The 16,714-nt window shown below is 47.5% G+C and overlaps 2 protein-coding genes across 7 annotated transcripts; one reads left to right on the top strand and one right to left on the bottom strand.

Annotated features, from left to right (window-relative positions):
- Positions 1-552: 552 nt before the first annotated feature.
- On the bottom strand, positions 553-8,960 carry CLP1 (cleavage factor polyribonucleotide kinase subunit 1). Of its 5 annotated transcripts, none has more exons than XM_077932965.1 (4): positions 8,828-8,960; positions 5,207-5,283; positions 2,923-3,547; positions 553-1,651 (listed from the first exon to the last, which is right to left on the bottom strand). In XM_077932965.1, the coding sequence occupies exons 3-4, from the start codon at positions 3,526-3,528 to the stop codon at positions 980-982; spliced, it is 1,278 nt and encodes a 425-aa protein (XP_077789091.1). In that variant the 5' UTR covers positions 3,529-3,547; positions 5,207-5,283; positions 8,828-8,960; the 3' UTR covers positions 553-979. The 5 variants fall into 5 exon arrangements, with proteins under 5 accessions (XP_077789091.1, XP_077789083.1, XP_028594248.1 ...); XM_077932957.1 differs by lacking the exon at positions 8,828-8,960 and adding an exon at positions 8,316-8,455; XM_028738415.2 differs by lacking the exon at positions 8,828-8,960 and having other exon boundaries at positions 5,083-5,219.
- Positions 8,368-16,512, top strand: YPEL4 (yippee like 4). Of its 2 annotated transcripts, XM_028738430.2 has the most exons (6): positions 8,368-8,506; positions 8,863-8,899; positions 10,405-10,728; positions 11,050-11,093; positions 14,431-14,539; positions 15,170-16,512. In XM_028738430.2, exons 3-6 carry the CDS (start codon positions 10,588-10,590, stop codon positions 15,257-15,259), a joined length of 384 nt encoding a protein of 127 aa, XP_028594263.1. In that variant the 5' UTR covers positions 8,368-8,506; positions 8,863-8,899; positions 10,405-10,587; the 3' UTR covers positions 15,260-16,512. The 2 variants fall into 2 exon arrangements, with proteins under 2 accessions (XP_028594263.1, XP_028594289.1); XM_028738456.2 differs by lacking the exons at positions 8,368-8,506; positions 8,863-8,899 and adding an exon at positions 9,089-9,562.
- The last annotated feature ends 202 nt before the right edge of the window (positions 16,513-16,714 follow it).

The following is a 16,714-nucleotide window of genomic DNA, read 5'->3' on the forward strand; positions in this document are numbered from 1 at the left end:
GGGAAAGCTGGGCTTGGGGAAGGAGGTGTGAGGGCTCTGGCAGGGTCCTAGAGTCCTCCCACCTCCTTCCGAAAGCCTAGTTAGTGCTTTCCCAGCTTTCAAACAGAGGTGGGAGGTTCTAGGATGCTGCCAGAGGCAGCTTTGGGAAAGCAGCATGAAGCTGGGGGGGGCAGGGGGGGCACATGTCACAAGCACTCTTGTAGCCCACTTGGTATGAAAAGTTGGACCGCCCTGATCTAGCGTATCAGAATGGATTTTCATACTATGTTTCCATTCATAAGCCTAAGTCATGTGCCTAATTGCAAGCTTCCTATATGAAAATGGCTAGTGGTATTTGTAAGCCATGTTCTTTGAAGTCAAAATTACCACTGCTTTCTTATGCACATTTTTATGTATGTCTTTTTGCCCGATGGAATATTTCTTCTCATCCCTGTATGCTTATTACCCAAACAGTCCCCCTTTGTCCTGCCTTACCCTGTATCTATATGCACATGTTTTTTAATGCTGAAACTAGGTTTTAGTTACATGTAGAGAGAAACACAAACATGAAACTATCAATATTTTGGAATTTATTAAAGTTAAAAATATCTATATATAAAGTTTTTTTTTTAAAAAAAGCCCTCTTTACACTATTGTCACTTTCAGATAAGACCAGTTTAAATGAATGACACCTCAAAGGAGACCAATTAACTAGCTAGCAGACAACACTTTTGTCCATTATAGTGGTTCAATAAGTCAAACCCGCGAATTTTCTAAGCTTCATCTTCTACCATTCTACTCAGGGATTCATTCCAACAATGAAGAGAAAACAGAAAGGACTATTTCAAATTGTTCAAACTATGTTCATCCCTTATTGTGCTTTCTCTCTCTTGCCTGGTCTGTGTGAGATGCTGTTCCATCCAGGATTGTAATGGGTTTGTTTGTGAGGGAGCTAGCAGTTGCCTGGCGGAGTCTTATCATTTTCTTGCAAAGGCCGGTACTACTTAAGATCCATGAAACGAATGTCCATGATGAGCAGAAAGTTCTTGGGCAACGGGCGAGGTGCTGGTGAAAGCACGGTGAAGACCTGGCGTTCAAGGTCAACTCCGGTGACTACAATGAAACCAGCCACACTTGTTTCAGAGATGTTCTCATCAGTGCCATCAGCAGTACTAACACTTAACAGATGGTGTACCATGTCACGCCCAGGTGTAACTGGTACCAGTTTGAGTTGGTTGTCTTCCTGCGACATGCCCAGAGGCAGGCAGGAATCAGGGATAGTGGGAGCGCCCACTTTGTATATCTTGACATCGGAGAACTTCACATCAAAGGCATGTGGGTAGAAGCTTCCTCGGAAACCATAGAAATATTCGCGTATGCGGTCATCACGAAACTCCCGCCGGAAGTCCTTGGAGCGCTCGACCACTCCACCTGACTTAGGGAGCAGCACTGTCCGAACAAAATGAGGCAAGTCCCGCTTCAGTTCATTGTAGAGGCGCTCCTGGTCCAGAACTACCACAACATCAACTTCAAAGGCAGAGGCAGCATGTACAAGTGCCTGGTACCCAGATCCCTTCACCCAGCCACAGGTATTGATGACACAGCCACTGACCGAAGCCCGGCGGTTCACCTCACAGCGCTGGTTAAATACATCAGCCAAGCGGGATGTAATCTGCAGAAAAAGATGAAGCAGCAGCATTAACCAACAGGAAACCACACAAATCTCATGGGTGAAAGTCTTATGAAATGAAGATAGCTGGCCTCTTTTAGAAGCTTCCGTCCTTGGAAATCTCCAGATTGTTTACTAATACTGAAGTTTTAGCTTAGTCACACCCCACCCTGCTTTTCAAAAGTGAATCTGTATTACTTTTCTATAAACATATGAAGCTGCTTATTCTGAGCCAGACCATTTATACAATTAGCCCATAATTGTCTACTCTGACTAGCAGCAGTTCTGCACGGCCTCAATAACTTTCCCAAGCCTGTGACCTGAGAGCATTTTAACTGTAGATGCCAGAGAAATAAGTTGGAAACTTAAGAGGCATAGCATACCTTCCCCAACCTGCTGCCCTCCAGATATTGGATTTTGATGGGAGTTAAGCTGAAATAAGCTCCATGAGCAATTCACTGTGTTTGCAAAAGACTAAAGCCTGCTGTTTTAAAGAAAAGTTTCCAGATCAAACAAGCAGCATCATATGTTTATTCAGCGCAGATGTTGTCTTCATTAATGTTTTCTTCAATAATGAAATCATCAGAGTGGTTTTTAAATATTTGCCTTCATCAGAGACACATCAAGCCAAACATATTAACAAGATCCTTCCTAAACTGTCCTGCCTTACACAATTTACTTCTTAAACCAGTAAAACCAGCATGTCTTGTGTTAATGTCTTTGTGTAAAGGATAACGATCTGGAGTTTCATTGGTGTGGTTTTTAAGGATTTGCCTTAATCAGAGACAGGTCTGTTATCCAAGTCAAATATATTAACAAGACTCTCCCTAAACTTGTCTTATACAATTTACTCCTTAGATAAGTAAAACCAGCATATTTTAGTTTATTGCCTTGTATAAAAGATAAGGATCTGAAGAGTTATCGACCATTAACAGCCTAGTCCTATGAAGAGTTGCAGGTGCCTATGCCTGTTCAAATAAAATGGCTTAGGCAGCCCTACATCTACATTGGTCTCCAAATTAATGACAGTTGGAATATAACAGCATGCTGAAGCAGATTAACAGGGCTCATGATAATAATTTATTGACTAGCCATCTCTTGTTTGTCCTCCAGCATAACATAGTCAAAGGTGAAAATGGAAATTCAATTTCTAACTATCATCCCTATTCTCAGTTTGATAAGGATATAGAAAACCTAGCCCAGCCCAGCTCCATGAGACTAGGATGCATGCAAAGGATCACCATATCGCATACTATTTCAAATATGCTGCTTACCTTGTTATAGAGTTTGATGTTAGTGCCAGGTGTGGTGGACCCAAAGTGATAGACCAGAGGGGCCTGAACCGAGAAGCCTTCTTCAACATCTGCAGGTCGCTCAATATAGAGTGCCCCCATGGTGCCTGGGATAGAGATTGAGCCCTGCCCTACATCCAGCTCCACAAAAGTGGGCCGGCGCCCTAGGCGCACAGCATAATTCAGCAGCAGACGGCAGACTGTTGACTTTCCTACATCCGTGGGGCCCACCACCATGACACGAGGTCCCCGTTCATCCTCACGCTCAGCCTGCCACCGCATCTGTTCCAGGGCTGTATGGGTGTTGAGGTACAGCAGCATGGGAGTGTCCTTGGAGACGTAGGCTACTTCAGTCCGACCGGTTAGCTGTACTGAACAGCCATGCCAGGTGAAGACAGCCACTTTGGCACCAGCATCAAAGGTGAATTTCTTGTTGCGTGTCAGTTCCGTTCCAAAGACCTCAGCCATGCCTGTCAGAAGCTCTAGTTGGACCATTTGTGAAGCTTCAACCTCAAAGCGGAGCTCAGTCTCCCTCTCCAACTCAAACTTGGCCACCAGTTTCTTTTCATCTCCAGCTTCCTCTGCCATCTTGTTTCCTTTGCAACTGCTATGGATAAAAAAAATTAATTAAACCAACTCATGTTTTAAAAATGAAACATCTACTCTTGTCAGAAAGCTTGCAAAAGTACTGAGGTATCTTTGCTCTCCTGGTGTCCCATCTTACATAACATGTTAAGTTGGACAAAAATGCCCCCAATTATATATACATTTTTCAAAGGATGGACACCTTGCTTTCCTGTTTATTCTCTAACCTAAATATGTTTCTGGTTAGGCAGGAAGTTTCCCCAGGTGGTCCAGGGAGTCTGAGGGTTTGCCATTGCTGGGGGACTGCTAATTATCACTGGCCTAAACGATCTGGATGGGCTTGTCAAACCATACATTGAATTGTAAAGATCACAGTTGCACACTCAAATCTCAGCTTAATCAGCCAAGATATGCACAACTTTCAGACACCTGCACACATCCCCTATGCACCATGCTTTGTGTGAATGAACAGACAAGCCAAGAAACTGCAATTAGCCACAGCTTCCCTTCACAGACAAACCAGGAACAACAGTGAATTGCTTCCAAATGATCCAGGTTCTGGAAGCCAACTTTAAACCATAGCTTTATAATCTGGCTTTAGAAGCCATTGGCAGTAATGATTAACCATAGCTTTATGAGCTGTTTTGCCAAATGAGCTGCCTGAAAATGCTTGAAGCTTCTGCACATCTCAGCTTAAATTGAGATATGATTGTGCAAACACAGTACAGCACAAACTTCATCCATCCCTCTTCTTTTGCTTGTGGTACACATTATAAGCTGGATGATGTGCCTCTATAAGTGGCTGCATGGGCTGGCTATAAACGTGTGCCTGGTGGCTCCATCTGAAGAAGACAGCTAGGGCTCCGTTTTATTTAGGTCCCTAGTCAGCAACCAGTTTCACTGGAGGATCCTTCTGAAGAGAGGGTGGAGGAGAGCAGCCCAGTGCTCCCACACCACAGCAGAGTCTCAGCAAGACTTCTAGCGGCAACCTTTCCCCCACATGCTTAACTACTGAATTGGCATTGTACGGAGGGGGGAGGAGATCGATCCTGGGGTTGAAAGTTGCTGATCTGTCATTTTGATCCATCTGGAACAGTTTCGTTTCCGTAAAAGCGAAACCGTTCTAGATTTAACCAACAGCCAAAGATTAGGATCTATCCGTATGTCGTTGACACTGGGCGAAACACTGCTTCGCCAGCGGGGTTTCAACCCCCACCCCGTTTCGAGTGTGGACAACCGCGCAGCTATCGCCCCGTTTCAGTGCCTGCCTGGCAGCACAGAGGAGAAGGGGCCTAAGGCGAGGCGACGGGCAAGACTCTTCCCCACGAAGAGGCAGTTGCGCTCCTGCCTTCGCGAAGGCTGCACGTCTCCATGGAAACCGACCCGAGGCCTTGAGGACCTGAGGAAAGTCACCCACCTACTGAATCCACAGGGATCCAACCACACGAGTCCCGGATCGGGCCAGGCAACGGAAGTGTCGGTTGTCCCGGAAGTGACGGCCGCAGCGATTGTGTGATGTACGCATGCCCCTGAGACGCCTCCGCCTCCTTCAATTACCTGACGGGGAAGCGGTTGGTGTTCGCGCGGCCCGCTGGGAAATGTAGTTTCTGAGCTCCATTTTTAACCCTTTGCTGTTCAGCTGCTAAATACAAACAAACAACCGCGGAAGCACGTTTCCTACTCTATAGTGCAGGGTTATTTCCTTCTCACCACCTCAGATCAAAAACACCCATCTGGAAAATTTCACTCTCCGTGGTTCTGAAGAGAGAGAGAGAGAGAGAGAGAGAGAGAGAGAGAGAGAGAGAGAGAGAGTTGAAACCCACGCAGCCATGAATAATTTCTGCATCTCATCTTTTGACAGAAAAAGGCGTATCATTGTCTTTGATTATTTGCTTACAAATTCAAGAAAGACTCCTGCTATGCCAAACATCCACCCAAAGAAAAGCACACTAAAGATTTATTGTGGAATAAACTTCCTTGGACCAGAGACTATAAAAGCTTATGCCACAAAAGGTCTCATGGAATTTATGTTTTCCCCGGATTCTCTTTTACTATTTGTTTACTTAGAAAAATACACAATGTTGGGCATCAAAGCCAGTACTAAGTCTTCCCAAAATAGTCTGTTTTGTTTTAAGGGTTCAGCTGATGAACTTCCAGGTTCTTACTACTCAGACAGATTGTACCTGCTGCTTGCTACTCTGCACTGAGTCAGTTGGGTGTAACTGCCCACCCCTGCAAATCTCCAGTCATACCATTACAAAGTTCTCCTTCCCTCCAGCATTGTTCAGTAGCTAAATGTGCTTTATTGGGCTGAACAGCAGTTTAGAGGCAATGAAGTTGCAAGGATGTCACTTATGGAAGAATCCTATACATGTCTATACAGAAGTAAGTCCTATTGATTTCAATGGAGCCTACTCAAGGCAAGTGGCTATGGGATTCCTGCCTTAGTTTGCCTTGCTGCCCTGAACAGGTCCACCCAACAGGATATTTTATGCTTTTTCCATTTGCATCCTTTAAAATGTCAGTTAGGGGAAATGTTCATAATATTTTATTATCAAACCACAACTATGTTACATAGCTTTTTTTTGGGGGGGGGGGGGGGTCATGTCGCTCCATTCTTCAGTTGCAGCTATGGAAGGTACCCTTCTCACTCCACTTAGTTACTGACTGAAGCAGAAACAACAGCAAGTGTAGGTGGGGGCCTTTTCGGAAGTGGTCCCCAGACTGTGGAACTTTCTCCTCTTGCAGCTCTTCAGCCTCCAACCTGCAAACCTTTCAGTGGGTTTAAAAAGCCCATTTATTTCAGAATTGCCCTCTCCTAAATAAAGCCTTCATTGTTAGGGGGGGGCAGAGGCAGGGGGGAACTAACTTTTAAAATAGTTCTTCACATTTGCAGGAAATTTACATTGCTGTTTTGTTTCAACTGGTCTACCTTTTCAAGTATTTGCTAACACTGCTGCTGTTGCTGGGTTTTTGGATTGCTGTATGTATTGTGTTTTTATGACATTGTGAACCACCTTGAATGGGCTGTGCCAAAAAAGTGGCAAAGGGCCTATAAATAGTATTATAAATAAAAGGGACCCTAGGTGTCTGGATGTAGGCTAAGTTTGAAGGAGATCAAAGAGGCAGCAGAAGGTAGGGAGAAAAAAGGTTAAGCGAAAATGAGAAAGGAAACGAAGTATAAGTCAATATAATCAATTCCTTTGGTACAGCCCATATTCATCTTCGGCAAGAACAGAGTCATCTTCAGAACGCTATTACCATGACAGTGATCTTGGATCCTTTTTATTTGAAGGACATAACAAGATACAGCTTCCAGATGCTTCTGTACCAAACATGATTGGATCAAGTCTGTTGAAGTCAGTAGCACAACCAAGAATGATGTTCTGAGCATCAGACCACTGATTTAACTGCAAACATCACTGTTAATCAAAAAAAGACTTTTCTCCCCCGTTTTGCGGTTTGTTAAAGGTGGCTTATTAACCACAGAAGACTCAAACAGTTTTTATACTACTATTTGAGTGTTAAAATGAGAAGGAAAGAATGAGATGTCTGCAACTTACGAAAATGACATAGTACTTTGGTGGAAACTGAAGTACAAAGGATCAGGGAGTGCTGTAATTCTAGAACAGCAAGAACAGCCTGTTAGTTTGTTTTATTAGGGCCCTACTTGCATGACTTTCATTCAGCTTGCGGCAACTTAGGTTTTGATCCATCAGTCGGGGCTTTTAGCACCGGAAGCAATTGCAGCTCCTCAAGGTAAACATAAATACACAAAACAGTTTAGCATGCAACCTTCCTAAGGGAGATGAACTGGGTGACTGTGGAAGACAAACATTGATGCATTGATGCAGCACCTGCTTGCTGAAGGACTCAAGAATTCAAAAGCTTGCACATTTTTAAGCCGACAGAAGCTGATCTATCATATCAGATAGGTGTGCCTCCAACTTGTACCTTCAGCCTGCCTGGTGTATGCTTCCACGGAAGAAGGCTAGTGTTTCTTAGTCTCTATAGCACCAGCAGGACGTGTTTGGTCTTCCTGCTGCTGCTTAGTAACAGACTAAATGGATGCTACTCCTCGTCGACAGAACTGGACGCCCAAACTCTTCTTGGAGTTAATGGCCCCACATTGATCCCGAGGCCAAATTCGTCTGGCAACCACGTTGCGGGGAGGGGGAGGGAATGATGAGGTTGTCGACCTATTCGTTAGGGGATGCCAACTGGGGTGCGGGGTAGCGAAGAGAAAGTCTAAGCAATGACAGAGTCTGTCAAGGTTGAAGAGCGTTGAGAGATCTGGGCCTTTGCGTTTCGGGGTGTCGCCAGATCCTGGAAGCCCTAAAGTGAGTGGCTAGATGTTTTGGGGGATGGGGTGATGGTGGAGAAGTTCACCGGAGAATGATATTGCAGATTTGCAGCCCGTGACCCTGAGCTGCGTCTCTCGCCTCTCTCCCTGCGTCAGAGTTTGCCACGGGCGCGCAACGTGGGATTTATCACCTGCGCGTCCTTCTCCCTCCCCACCGCCATCGTTGTCGCCGGAGCCACCCCAGCAGCGCCCCCGCTTGCCCGGCTCCCTGGTCGCCAGCTGCCCGTTCCGCCGATCTCTCCACCCCAGCGTGCCCATTGCGCCTTGCATCCCTGCTGCGGTGGTGCTGGTGGCCCCTGCTTATCCCCTCCCTCTCTGATCCGTGTCTCCGGCCCCTCTCTGACGTAGCAGCAGGCTGAGAGCGGGGAGGAGGGGGGGAAGGAAGAGAGTCGAGGAGGAGGGAGGGAGGGAGGGATGGATGACTCACAATGTTATGATGCGGTTCCACAACACACAGCCACATTCGTCTACCGACGAAGCACAAAAGCAGCCCTTCGGCGGCCCTGAAGCTGCGCTCGCCTGGACGCGACCCCTCGCCGCTCGGCAGCAGGAGCAAGAGCAGACACGGACAGGCAGCTCCCCGCCGCCGCGCACACGCGCCCGGGCGCAGGCTTCAAGGTGAGCAGCGCGGAGGGCAAAGGCGGCGGAGGCGGAGGCGCCGCCGCTGCAGCTGAAACTTTGCCTCCCTCGCTCGCGGGGCTCTTGGGGAGTTGCACGTTTCGCCTCCACCTCCGGGCCGCGCCGAGAGAGCCCGATCCCCGCTCCTCCCCCCTCCGGTCAAGTCCCTCTGGGAACTTCGCGACGCCAAATCCGCCTTTATTTTCCTTCCGCGCAGGCAGCCACGTGAGTCAGACTCTGCGGTGATTAACGCCTCGAGTCCACCCCCCCCCCGCACGCCCCCGACACCTGGGCTCCTCCCACTTCACTTCTTTTTCTTACCCCTGATTTCTCCCTCCTTCCCCCCGCCCTTCTAGGAGAGACGAAGTGGACGGGTGAAGTGCGAAAAGCAAGGTAAGAAAGCAGCGCGCAGGGCTTTCTGCTGGGACGCTTCTCGCGCGGCATTGCTCTGGACCCGGGCTGCTTTTGGGGGGGGAGCTGGAGTTGCGCGCGGCGTTGCTGCTGCAGGACGGATTGGGAAGCGCTAATGGCCCGTGCCTGCACGGTGGACAAATGCATGAGGCTGCTGCTGGGGCTTCCGAAAGTCAGCTTTTTGCGGGGGGTTGTAATGCCGCTTTGCTGCCGACAGGGGGAGCGCCCGCGCGCCCGAGAGTCGCTGTCAGAACGGGGGCGGACGGGAGGAGGCTTTGAATGAACACGCATGGAAATGACGTCGAGGCCCCGGTAGAGGGCCCTCTTGCAGCCACAATAAAAGGCCCGTGACAAGGGTGGGTCGGAAAAGGGAATATTATCCGAGGCTGCTGCTCGTGGCAGGGGTCGTTTAGTGCAAGGGGCAGCGGGGTACATCACCAGAGGGTTGGGTTTAGGCAATGCAACGTTGCTGACCTCTTTTCTCAAAGGTTGCTCAGAGGCCTTAGGGCACTCTGCATATTTCAGAATGTTTTCCAACGTTGCCAGAGTCATTGGTTATGTGACATGCTGTGTAATAGCAAGATCTACAATTGGAAGGCTGTAGCTCAGAGGGAGGACAGCTGCTTTGCATGCAGAAGGCGCCAGGTAAAATCTCTGCATAGGTCTATGACAGCCCCCTTCCTGAAGCCCTGTCCTCAGTTAGCATAGGCAACATTGAGCTGGAAGGGTCAATGGCCTGACTCGCTATAAGGCAGCGTTGTGTGTTCATATGAATAAGAGCAAAAGCAGAAAAGCTGTTTCTTAATCAGATGGGCCTTACAGATCATGGGTGTTGTGAAACCCAAGACTCTGATTCTGTGCAGGCTTAACTGGGAGCAAATCATTCCATACTCAGTGGGATTTATTTCTGAGTAAACATACGTAGGCTTGAGCTGCATGGATACAATTATGCTTAAAGCAAAAGCATAATGAAACCCTGGCCTTAACCTACAATTAGCTGACCAGGTTACGAAAGTTGGGAGGATAAGCTGAACATGTTGTTCAAGGCACCTGAGTTGTGGGCCTGTTTGTGTAAACAATGAGAACAATAGGCTGAACCAGGGATTTGAATCGTGCAGACCCCAAACCGCTTAGCACAAATTACTAAGGTCCTCTCTCTCTCCAAGTTCCCTCCTGAACTTGGTAAAAACCAGGCTGATTTCCTCCCCCCCCCCCACACCTCGTTTTCATTGCCTTTTTATAGAGGTGGGTGGAGGATTTTAATTACCGAACTGTCTGAATGTGGAGCAAGGGCCCAGTGGTAATTATTCCAGACGGATGAATCCACTGAGCTTTCTATCTGCTCAAATACACATTCCATGCTGTGTAGTGCAGGACATGCCATAACTTCCACCTCCAGAAGAGGCCCAGATCACCTCCTCCTGGGTCTGACACGCACAGTAGGCTTCTCCTAGGGCTGATAATTGCTTGCCGTTGTCTCTCCGCAGGTGACTCCGCTTTCGGTCTGGTTCTCATCTGGGGGGGCCCTGGCAGTGCAGCCCCCCCAAACTTCACTTTTCTGAAACACGGCTCTAGCCAACCTGCTTCGCTGTTTCACTTGCGACCGCCTGTGCGGGGGCTGCACAGCGCCGGCTCCCCCCCCTCGACAGGGCATTGCTCTCCAGCCTGTCATGCCCAGCTGTGAGCCAGCGCCACCTGCCGCCTGCCTCCCTACCAAGACCTTCCGCAGTTACCTGCCCCGGTGCCATCGAACGTACAGCTGTGTTCACTGCCGGGCACATCTGGCCAAGCACGATGAGCTCATCTCCAAGGTACGTGCATCTCTGGGACATGGGAGCAAGTTTAGCTACACCGCTGTTATTTATCTGTGGTCTTCCTGGATCTCTGGCATTGTGTGACCCCCCCCCAAAGCAGTGCCACCCCAGGGCCCGACTAGGACACTTTCTAAAAGATGGCACCCTACTGGTGGGATACCTTGCTAGCAATACCTATCGGTCTGTCCAGGAACAGACCTGATCTTTCTCGTATCTGGGGTTTTTTGCCTTGAAGCAAAGCAGTTGGGTTTGTGGGGGGAGTGGGTCAAAGAGCCTTTCAAGGGAGAGGGTCGTAACTCCTATACTTTATTTCCACAGTCTTTCCAGGGAAGTCATGGTCGCGCCTATCTTTTCAATTCTGTGTGAGTCTCCTACTGCAATTGGTTTTATTTGGTGTGGGTGGGGATGCGGGGGAGATTGGAAGAAGCAGAGCAGAGGCAGAGGGAGAGAGGTGGTTTCGTTTCACACCGGAAGAATGTAGAGCACTGCTACATCTCATCCGTTCCATTAGAAGGAGGGAAATCTAGAGTGATGCTGCCAGGGTGGGGTGGGTTAGGGTTACATTTGAGTACTTCCAGGGGGAGGTCTTATATATGATGGCATTGATCCGTCATATCTCACTCAGCATTCCATACTATGTAGGCATTCTGATAATCTGAGCTTGACATACTGAGCTCTGGAACTCAAGAGGAACAAAGCAACATTACCTCTGAATATGTGCCCCTCAGCACCCACTACCTGGGGCTTGGGGTAAGGGCATCAGCCAGCAAGGATGACTTCTAGCTAGCATTACACCTGAGCCATTCTCTTTTTAGAAATGAAGCACATCTAATAGAAATTAAATAGTGCGTAATTTCTGTCTTATTGTAGTCTTTGTTCCCAAAGTCTCATGGTCAGTCCTTAATTCAGCGCTGGATTCCTCCCTACATCATCCTGCTGAACTTAATGGTAGCACCACCAGACCTTGCACTGGAACTCCTCGCATCTTGCTTTGTGTTCTTGCGGCTCTCTCTCTCTCTTGGGTGCTGGCTCAACCATCCACAGGACGTTGCACTCTTGACCTTCGGGCATGATTTACCCTTGATTCTGAATTGCTGGCAATGAGAACTCTCTTCCCTCTGATCTAACAATCAATCAGAATCTGTACAAAGTGTTTCTTATTTATGTTGTTTCCTTCAAGATGAACCCTTCGTTCCTCTGCTCTTTTGACGACTCTTGCTGAATGCATCTGCAAAGGCCAATGTATGAGTAATCTCCTGCCTCACTACATAGAGATGTGCCAGAGGATTGCTGGTCATCCTTCAGACTTCTCTAATATATGCAAAATATAGCTCATAGTGCAGAAGGCTCTCTCTAGGTGCCTCCCTGTGTGCCATGGTTTTGACAGTGAAGAAAAGCACATAGTTTCCCCTTCTCTTCATTTCTAATTGGCCTTTGGCAGGGAGAAGGCCTAGTTCCAAGGCAGACCGACTGAGTCATACAGATCTAGCATTCCTCTGTCATACTTGTTGAACCTAGCCAAGCAAACTGTTGTTTTGGAGTGGCGAATTCTTTCTGCCTGAGAAGTAGATGCTCTTTTCTCAGTGGTAGGAACCTGTGGGATTTGCAAAAGCAAGGACCTGCTGGGCCAGTTCTGCGGGGAATGGCAAATAGGATGTCTTTTACAGTTTGTGGAAAGTTCCTATTGATAGTTTCATATTGGTGAATTGACCATCGTATGACAGCTGGCGCATTTCATAAGTGAGTGATGATTTGATGGCTCTTTTTTCCGGTAGCATTCTGGTTTTGCCCTTACTTGGGCAAACATGAATGGAACAGTTCATCTAAACAAATATTATAGAATAGCTTTTATTCCAGCTGTGAAACTGGGTTTATCGCCCTTTTGGATGTCAGCCCAAAATAGAGACAAGGAACGCAGTTATGGTGCCTTACACCTCACTAGAGAGTTAGTCTGAAGTAATTGATGGGAGACCAAATCTTAGTGTAAGGGTAAGATCTGAATTTCTTTCCCTCTGCCCCACAGCCCCCTAATTCCACATCTTAGAAGAATTTAACTTTTCTTTCAATGTAGATCGGTTTGAAATCATGAGGGGAAAGCTCTAGTCTTTTGATGGTCCATGGCTGCAGTAACTCAAGTCTGGCTGCCTCCTGCTTCCACCAGGTTGATCTGCTTTATCATGCCAAGAGGGCATTGGCTAGGATAAGAACATGACCTAAAGACATAAGAAGAGCCCTGCTGGATCAGGCCAGTGGCCCATCGAGTCCAGCATCCTGTTCTCACAGCGGCCAACCAAATGCCTTTGGGAAGCCTGCAAACAGGACATGAGGATTCTCTATATAGTAAGAGATTCTTACGACGAGCCGAAGAACCTTATATTTAGGAGATGATATTTGTACTTTCCAGGGCAAATGAAAGTGACACTTCCTGAGTTCTTCTAGGTTCCTTGTTGTTTCTAGGCCCCTAGTTTAGCAGGGGAGCCTGTTGTTTTGTTTCATTCCCCCTGCTGCTGGATTGGAGAGCATTTTTAAGCTTCCCTGAAGTTTAAACCTTTGGCACTTCCTATGGCTCTCAAGTTGTCATAGGCCGAACACCCCATGTTTCAGCTGACAGAACAGCAAGCTCCTAAGACAATTGTTCAGCTGGCTGCGGTAGCCTCTGTGTTACAGCTAAGCATGTACCATCAAGCCTTGGACGAGGCAGAGATATCGTGCCTTGAGTAAAGATCAAACACATCTGTCAGAGCTTTCTCTTCCCAGGGACCAGTGTGGAATTGGAATGGTTCCTCCACTACAATGTGAATGTGTCCCAGTCACACTGGGTATTTCTCCTCATGGCCACAGGAGGCCGCTGTGGGATTGAACTCAGAACTCTTCTCTTGTTTTCAGTGCCCCATCTTGGTTCCTAGAAGATGACAAATAGGCTGGCTTTTCTTTTCTTTTTTGAGACAAATGGTAAAGGCACGAGGAAGTGATTTATTTGTTTTATTTAAAAAGCTTATATCCTGCTCTTTCCCACCAGGTGGATTAAAAAGTGGCTCACAATGTAAACTTATTAAAACCACATCAAATGTGATTATATTTTAAACTGCCATATAAAAACAGCATATTTATACCACTAGTATAAAAGAACCACATGTATGGGAACAGCATTAAACACATTATCAAGCTGAAAACACTCAGCCAAAATCCTTCTTAAACGGCTTAGGTTTCAGTCAAACGCCTGAACGAATATAATGTTGGGGTATGACTGTTCTTAAATCTATTTATTTTTAAAGCTTAGGAGATGTGACACTTCTGCATCCTAAGAAAATAGGTGCTTAATAGGTTTTTATCTGGAAACAGGAACTGCTGAGATGTGGTTTCTCATAACCAATTGTGTACGTCATGTTTCAGTTGCTGAGAACTTTCCATGAACCAATCACATGCAAAAAGTTGTGGTGGGGCTTGAAATCCTTTCTTCTTTTTCTTCTCCTCCTCTTCCTCCTATTTTCTTTTGTCTGTCTGTGTGTGTGTGTGTGTGTGTGTGTGTGTGTGTGTGTGTGTCTGTGTGAGCAAATGCACAAGTGTTAGGACAAACATAGTTCCTCACACCCTCTTTGCGTAGCGTTTGTGGTAAACTCCCTGTGAGGTAGAACAGAGCAGGGTGGAACTCTGAGAAGGGTAAAAAGAGATAGTGCCTTCCAATTTCTTTGACTGCAGGGTTAATGTGGGCTGTGGTCCAGCCGAACAACGCCTCCTGCTCACCGGCCTCCATTCAGTCGCTGACATTTTCTGTGAAAGCTGCAAGACAACACTGGGCTGGAAATATGTGAGTACTGAATACTGGTAGCTTACAAGTCTAGACAATAAATCCCCTTTCAAAACAGGATTCTTGCAAGCAACCTTGTTGGAAAGAGTCAGAATGAGGCATCCATGGAAAACCTGTCTCTGACTCTGCCCAGTTGGGGAGAAGGGCCAGGCTGACCCCATGCCCTACATGTGGGCAACAAGGTCCTTGTCAAAGCCATTTTAATTTATTAATTTATTTATTTAAATTTAATTTATATACCGCCTTTATCTTCCAAGGATCTTAAGGTGGTGTACTTGGTTCTCCTCTCCATGCCATCCTCACAACAACCCTGTGAGGTAGATTAGGCTAAGCGATGGTGACATGGCTTAGTGGGGATTTGAACCCTGCTCTCCCAGGTCCTGTCAAACCATTACACCACACTGGCTCTGAGAAACCATGGCACTTAGAAATGTCAGCCTCTAGCTGTCAGGCCACACCAGTAGAAACTCTTGATTCCTACTTCCCCTGTTGTAATTGTGGGTGGTTTTTTGTTCACACACCCCTTTTGTGTTTTGGGTGCTGCAGATTCTATGGAGTTTGTGTGTGTGTGTTTTTAGGCAGATGTCTGAAGCAAATGGGGTTAATTCTCCCAATCTCCTCATTTGCCAGGAACAAGCCTTCGAGACCAGCCAGAAGTACAAAGAAGGGAAGTACATTATTGAGATGTCACATATGGTGAAGGACAACGGCTGGGACTGAGGGGGACTCTGGGCGCACACCCTCCTGCGTAGCATGCCTTGCCCTTTCCCAACCCCACACCCACAGCTGGCATCCCGGCACAACCAACCTGCCCCACCCCCCACCCCCACCCCTCCTGCATAGCATTACCCGTGGGAGTGGAGATACCAGGACCCTTCTCCCAAACCTCTTGTACTTTCTAAGAATGCTGGATTCGCAGAGTGGAGGACCCCACCCCTGCCCTTACAGCAGAAGGGGAGGCTCAGAGGGTTCAGGGGATAGTGCTGGGGGTGTTGGATTGGATTCAACGTGATCTATATGCTGCCCTCCCCACCTGCTGATAGCGCCTTTCGGGCGGAGCAAGCGGTGGCATCCGGAACCGCACGCAGGTTTTGCACTTTTGCAGTCCGTTGCGTAGGACAGAAGCAGTCCTTCCTGGAACAGGACAGAAAGGGCTGTGGGCACAGGGCAAGCTCTTGAGGAGATGCCATGGCTTAGCGGCAAGTGTTGCATGAAGGAGGTTCTAGGTTCAATCTCTGGCATCTCCAGTTTTTTATTTATTTTAAAAGAACCTCACGGAACGGCTAGAACAGGCCCTGGATAACTGCTGCCAATCAACATTGACCAGGTTGAGCTAGAAGGGCCAAGAGGGTCTGAGTCAGGAAAAGGCAGCTTTTTATGCTCTTCTCCTTTCTTGGGAGAAATAAAAATTGCGTTTGACAGCCTACCAGTGTTGGGGAGAGGAAACCCCTCTCAAACAGGAAACAAAGGGATCCTAGAGGTAGGGGGCGGGCGGGGGGGGGGGGGAGAGCAGCCCCTCTCCACATGGAGCCATGGTAGTTCACAACCCCTTTCACCCCTCCCGTTCCCTGACACTGCCGTGGTGTTTCCCCCCATGTCTACTCTATGGAGTCTCTTTCTTTTGTTTTGGGTCGCCGTGTGCTTGTGATCCTTGGGCACCATGGCTCCCCCACATCCCCCCACCCCACATGAAGACAGGATGGGGGGCAGGTGGGGGTAAAGCCTCAGCACTGTCACCAGCGCAGGAATTTTTTTTGTATAATAAAGGTGTTTTATATTTAAAAAACAAACAAAATCAAAAAGAGCCATGCTACTAATGGCTTCTCTTTTCCTGCTTCCTTGCGCAGCTGCAGCCCAAAGCTAGCAGTTATGTTCACAAGGATTAAGCTTGCTGGCCAAACGTCCCAAGAGGACTTCTCTAAAACAAGAGCGGCTGATTGCTTGAATTTGGAAAGCCCACTATACTTCTTTTTCTTTTAAAATAACCAAACATCAGCACCATTGGGATGAGCATCGGGAAATCCACATATACAAAAAAATACAAGCCACAAAGTTTCTCCCCATTTGAAAACTTAACAGAACTGTATGTGCAAAATTACCATATTCTAGGAAGTCGCTGCCCATGTCTTCCTTTCCACATCTAGAATGAGTCAGAGCTTTCTTTCCCACAAATTT

Source organism: Podarcis muralis, chromosome 1, assembly GCF_964188315.1.
Source record: "Podarcis muralis chromosome 1, rPodMur119.hap1.1, whole genome shotgun sequence".
NCBI classification, from domain to species: Eukaryota; Metazoa; Chordata; class Lepidosauria; order Squamata; family Lacertidae; genus Podarcis; species Podarcis muralis.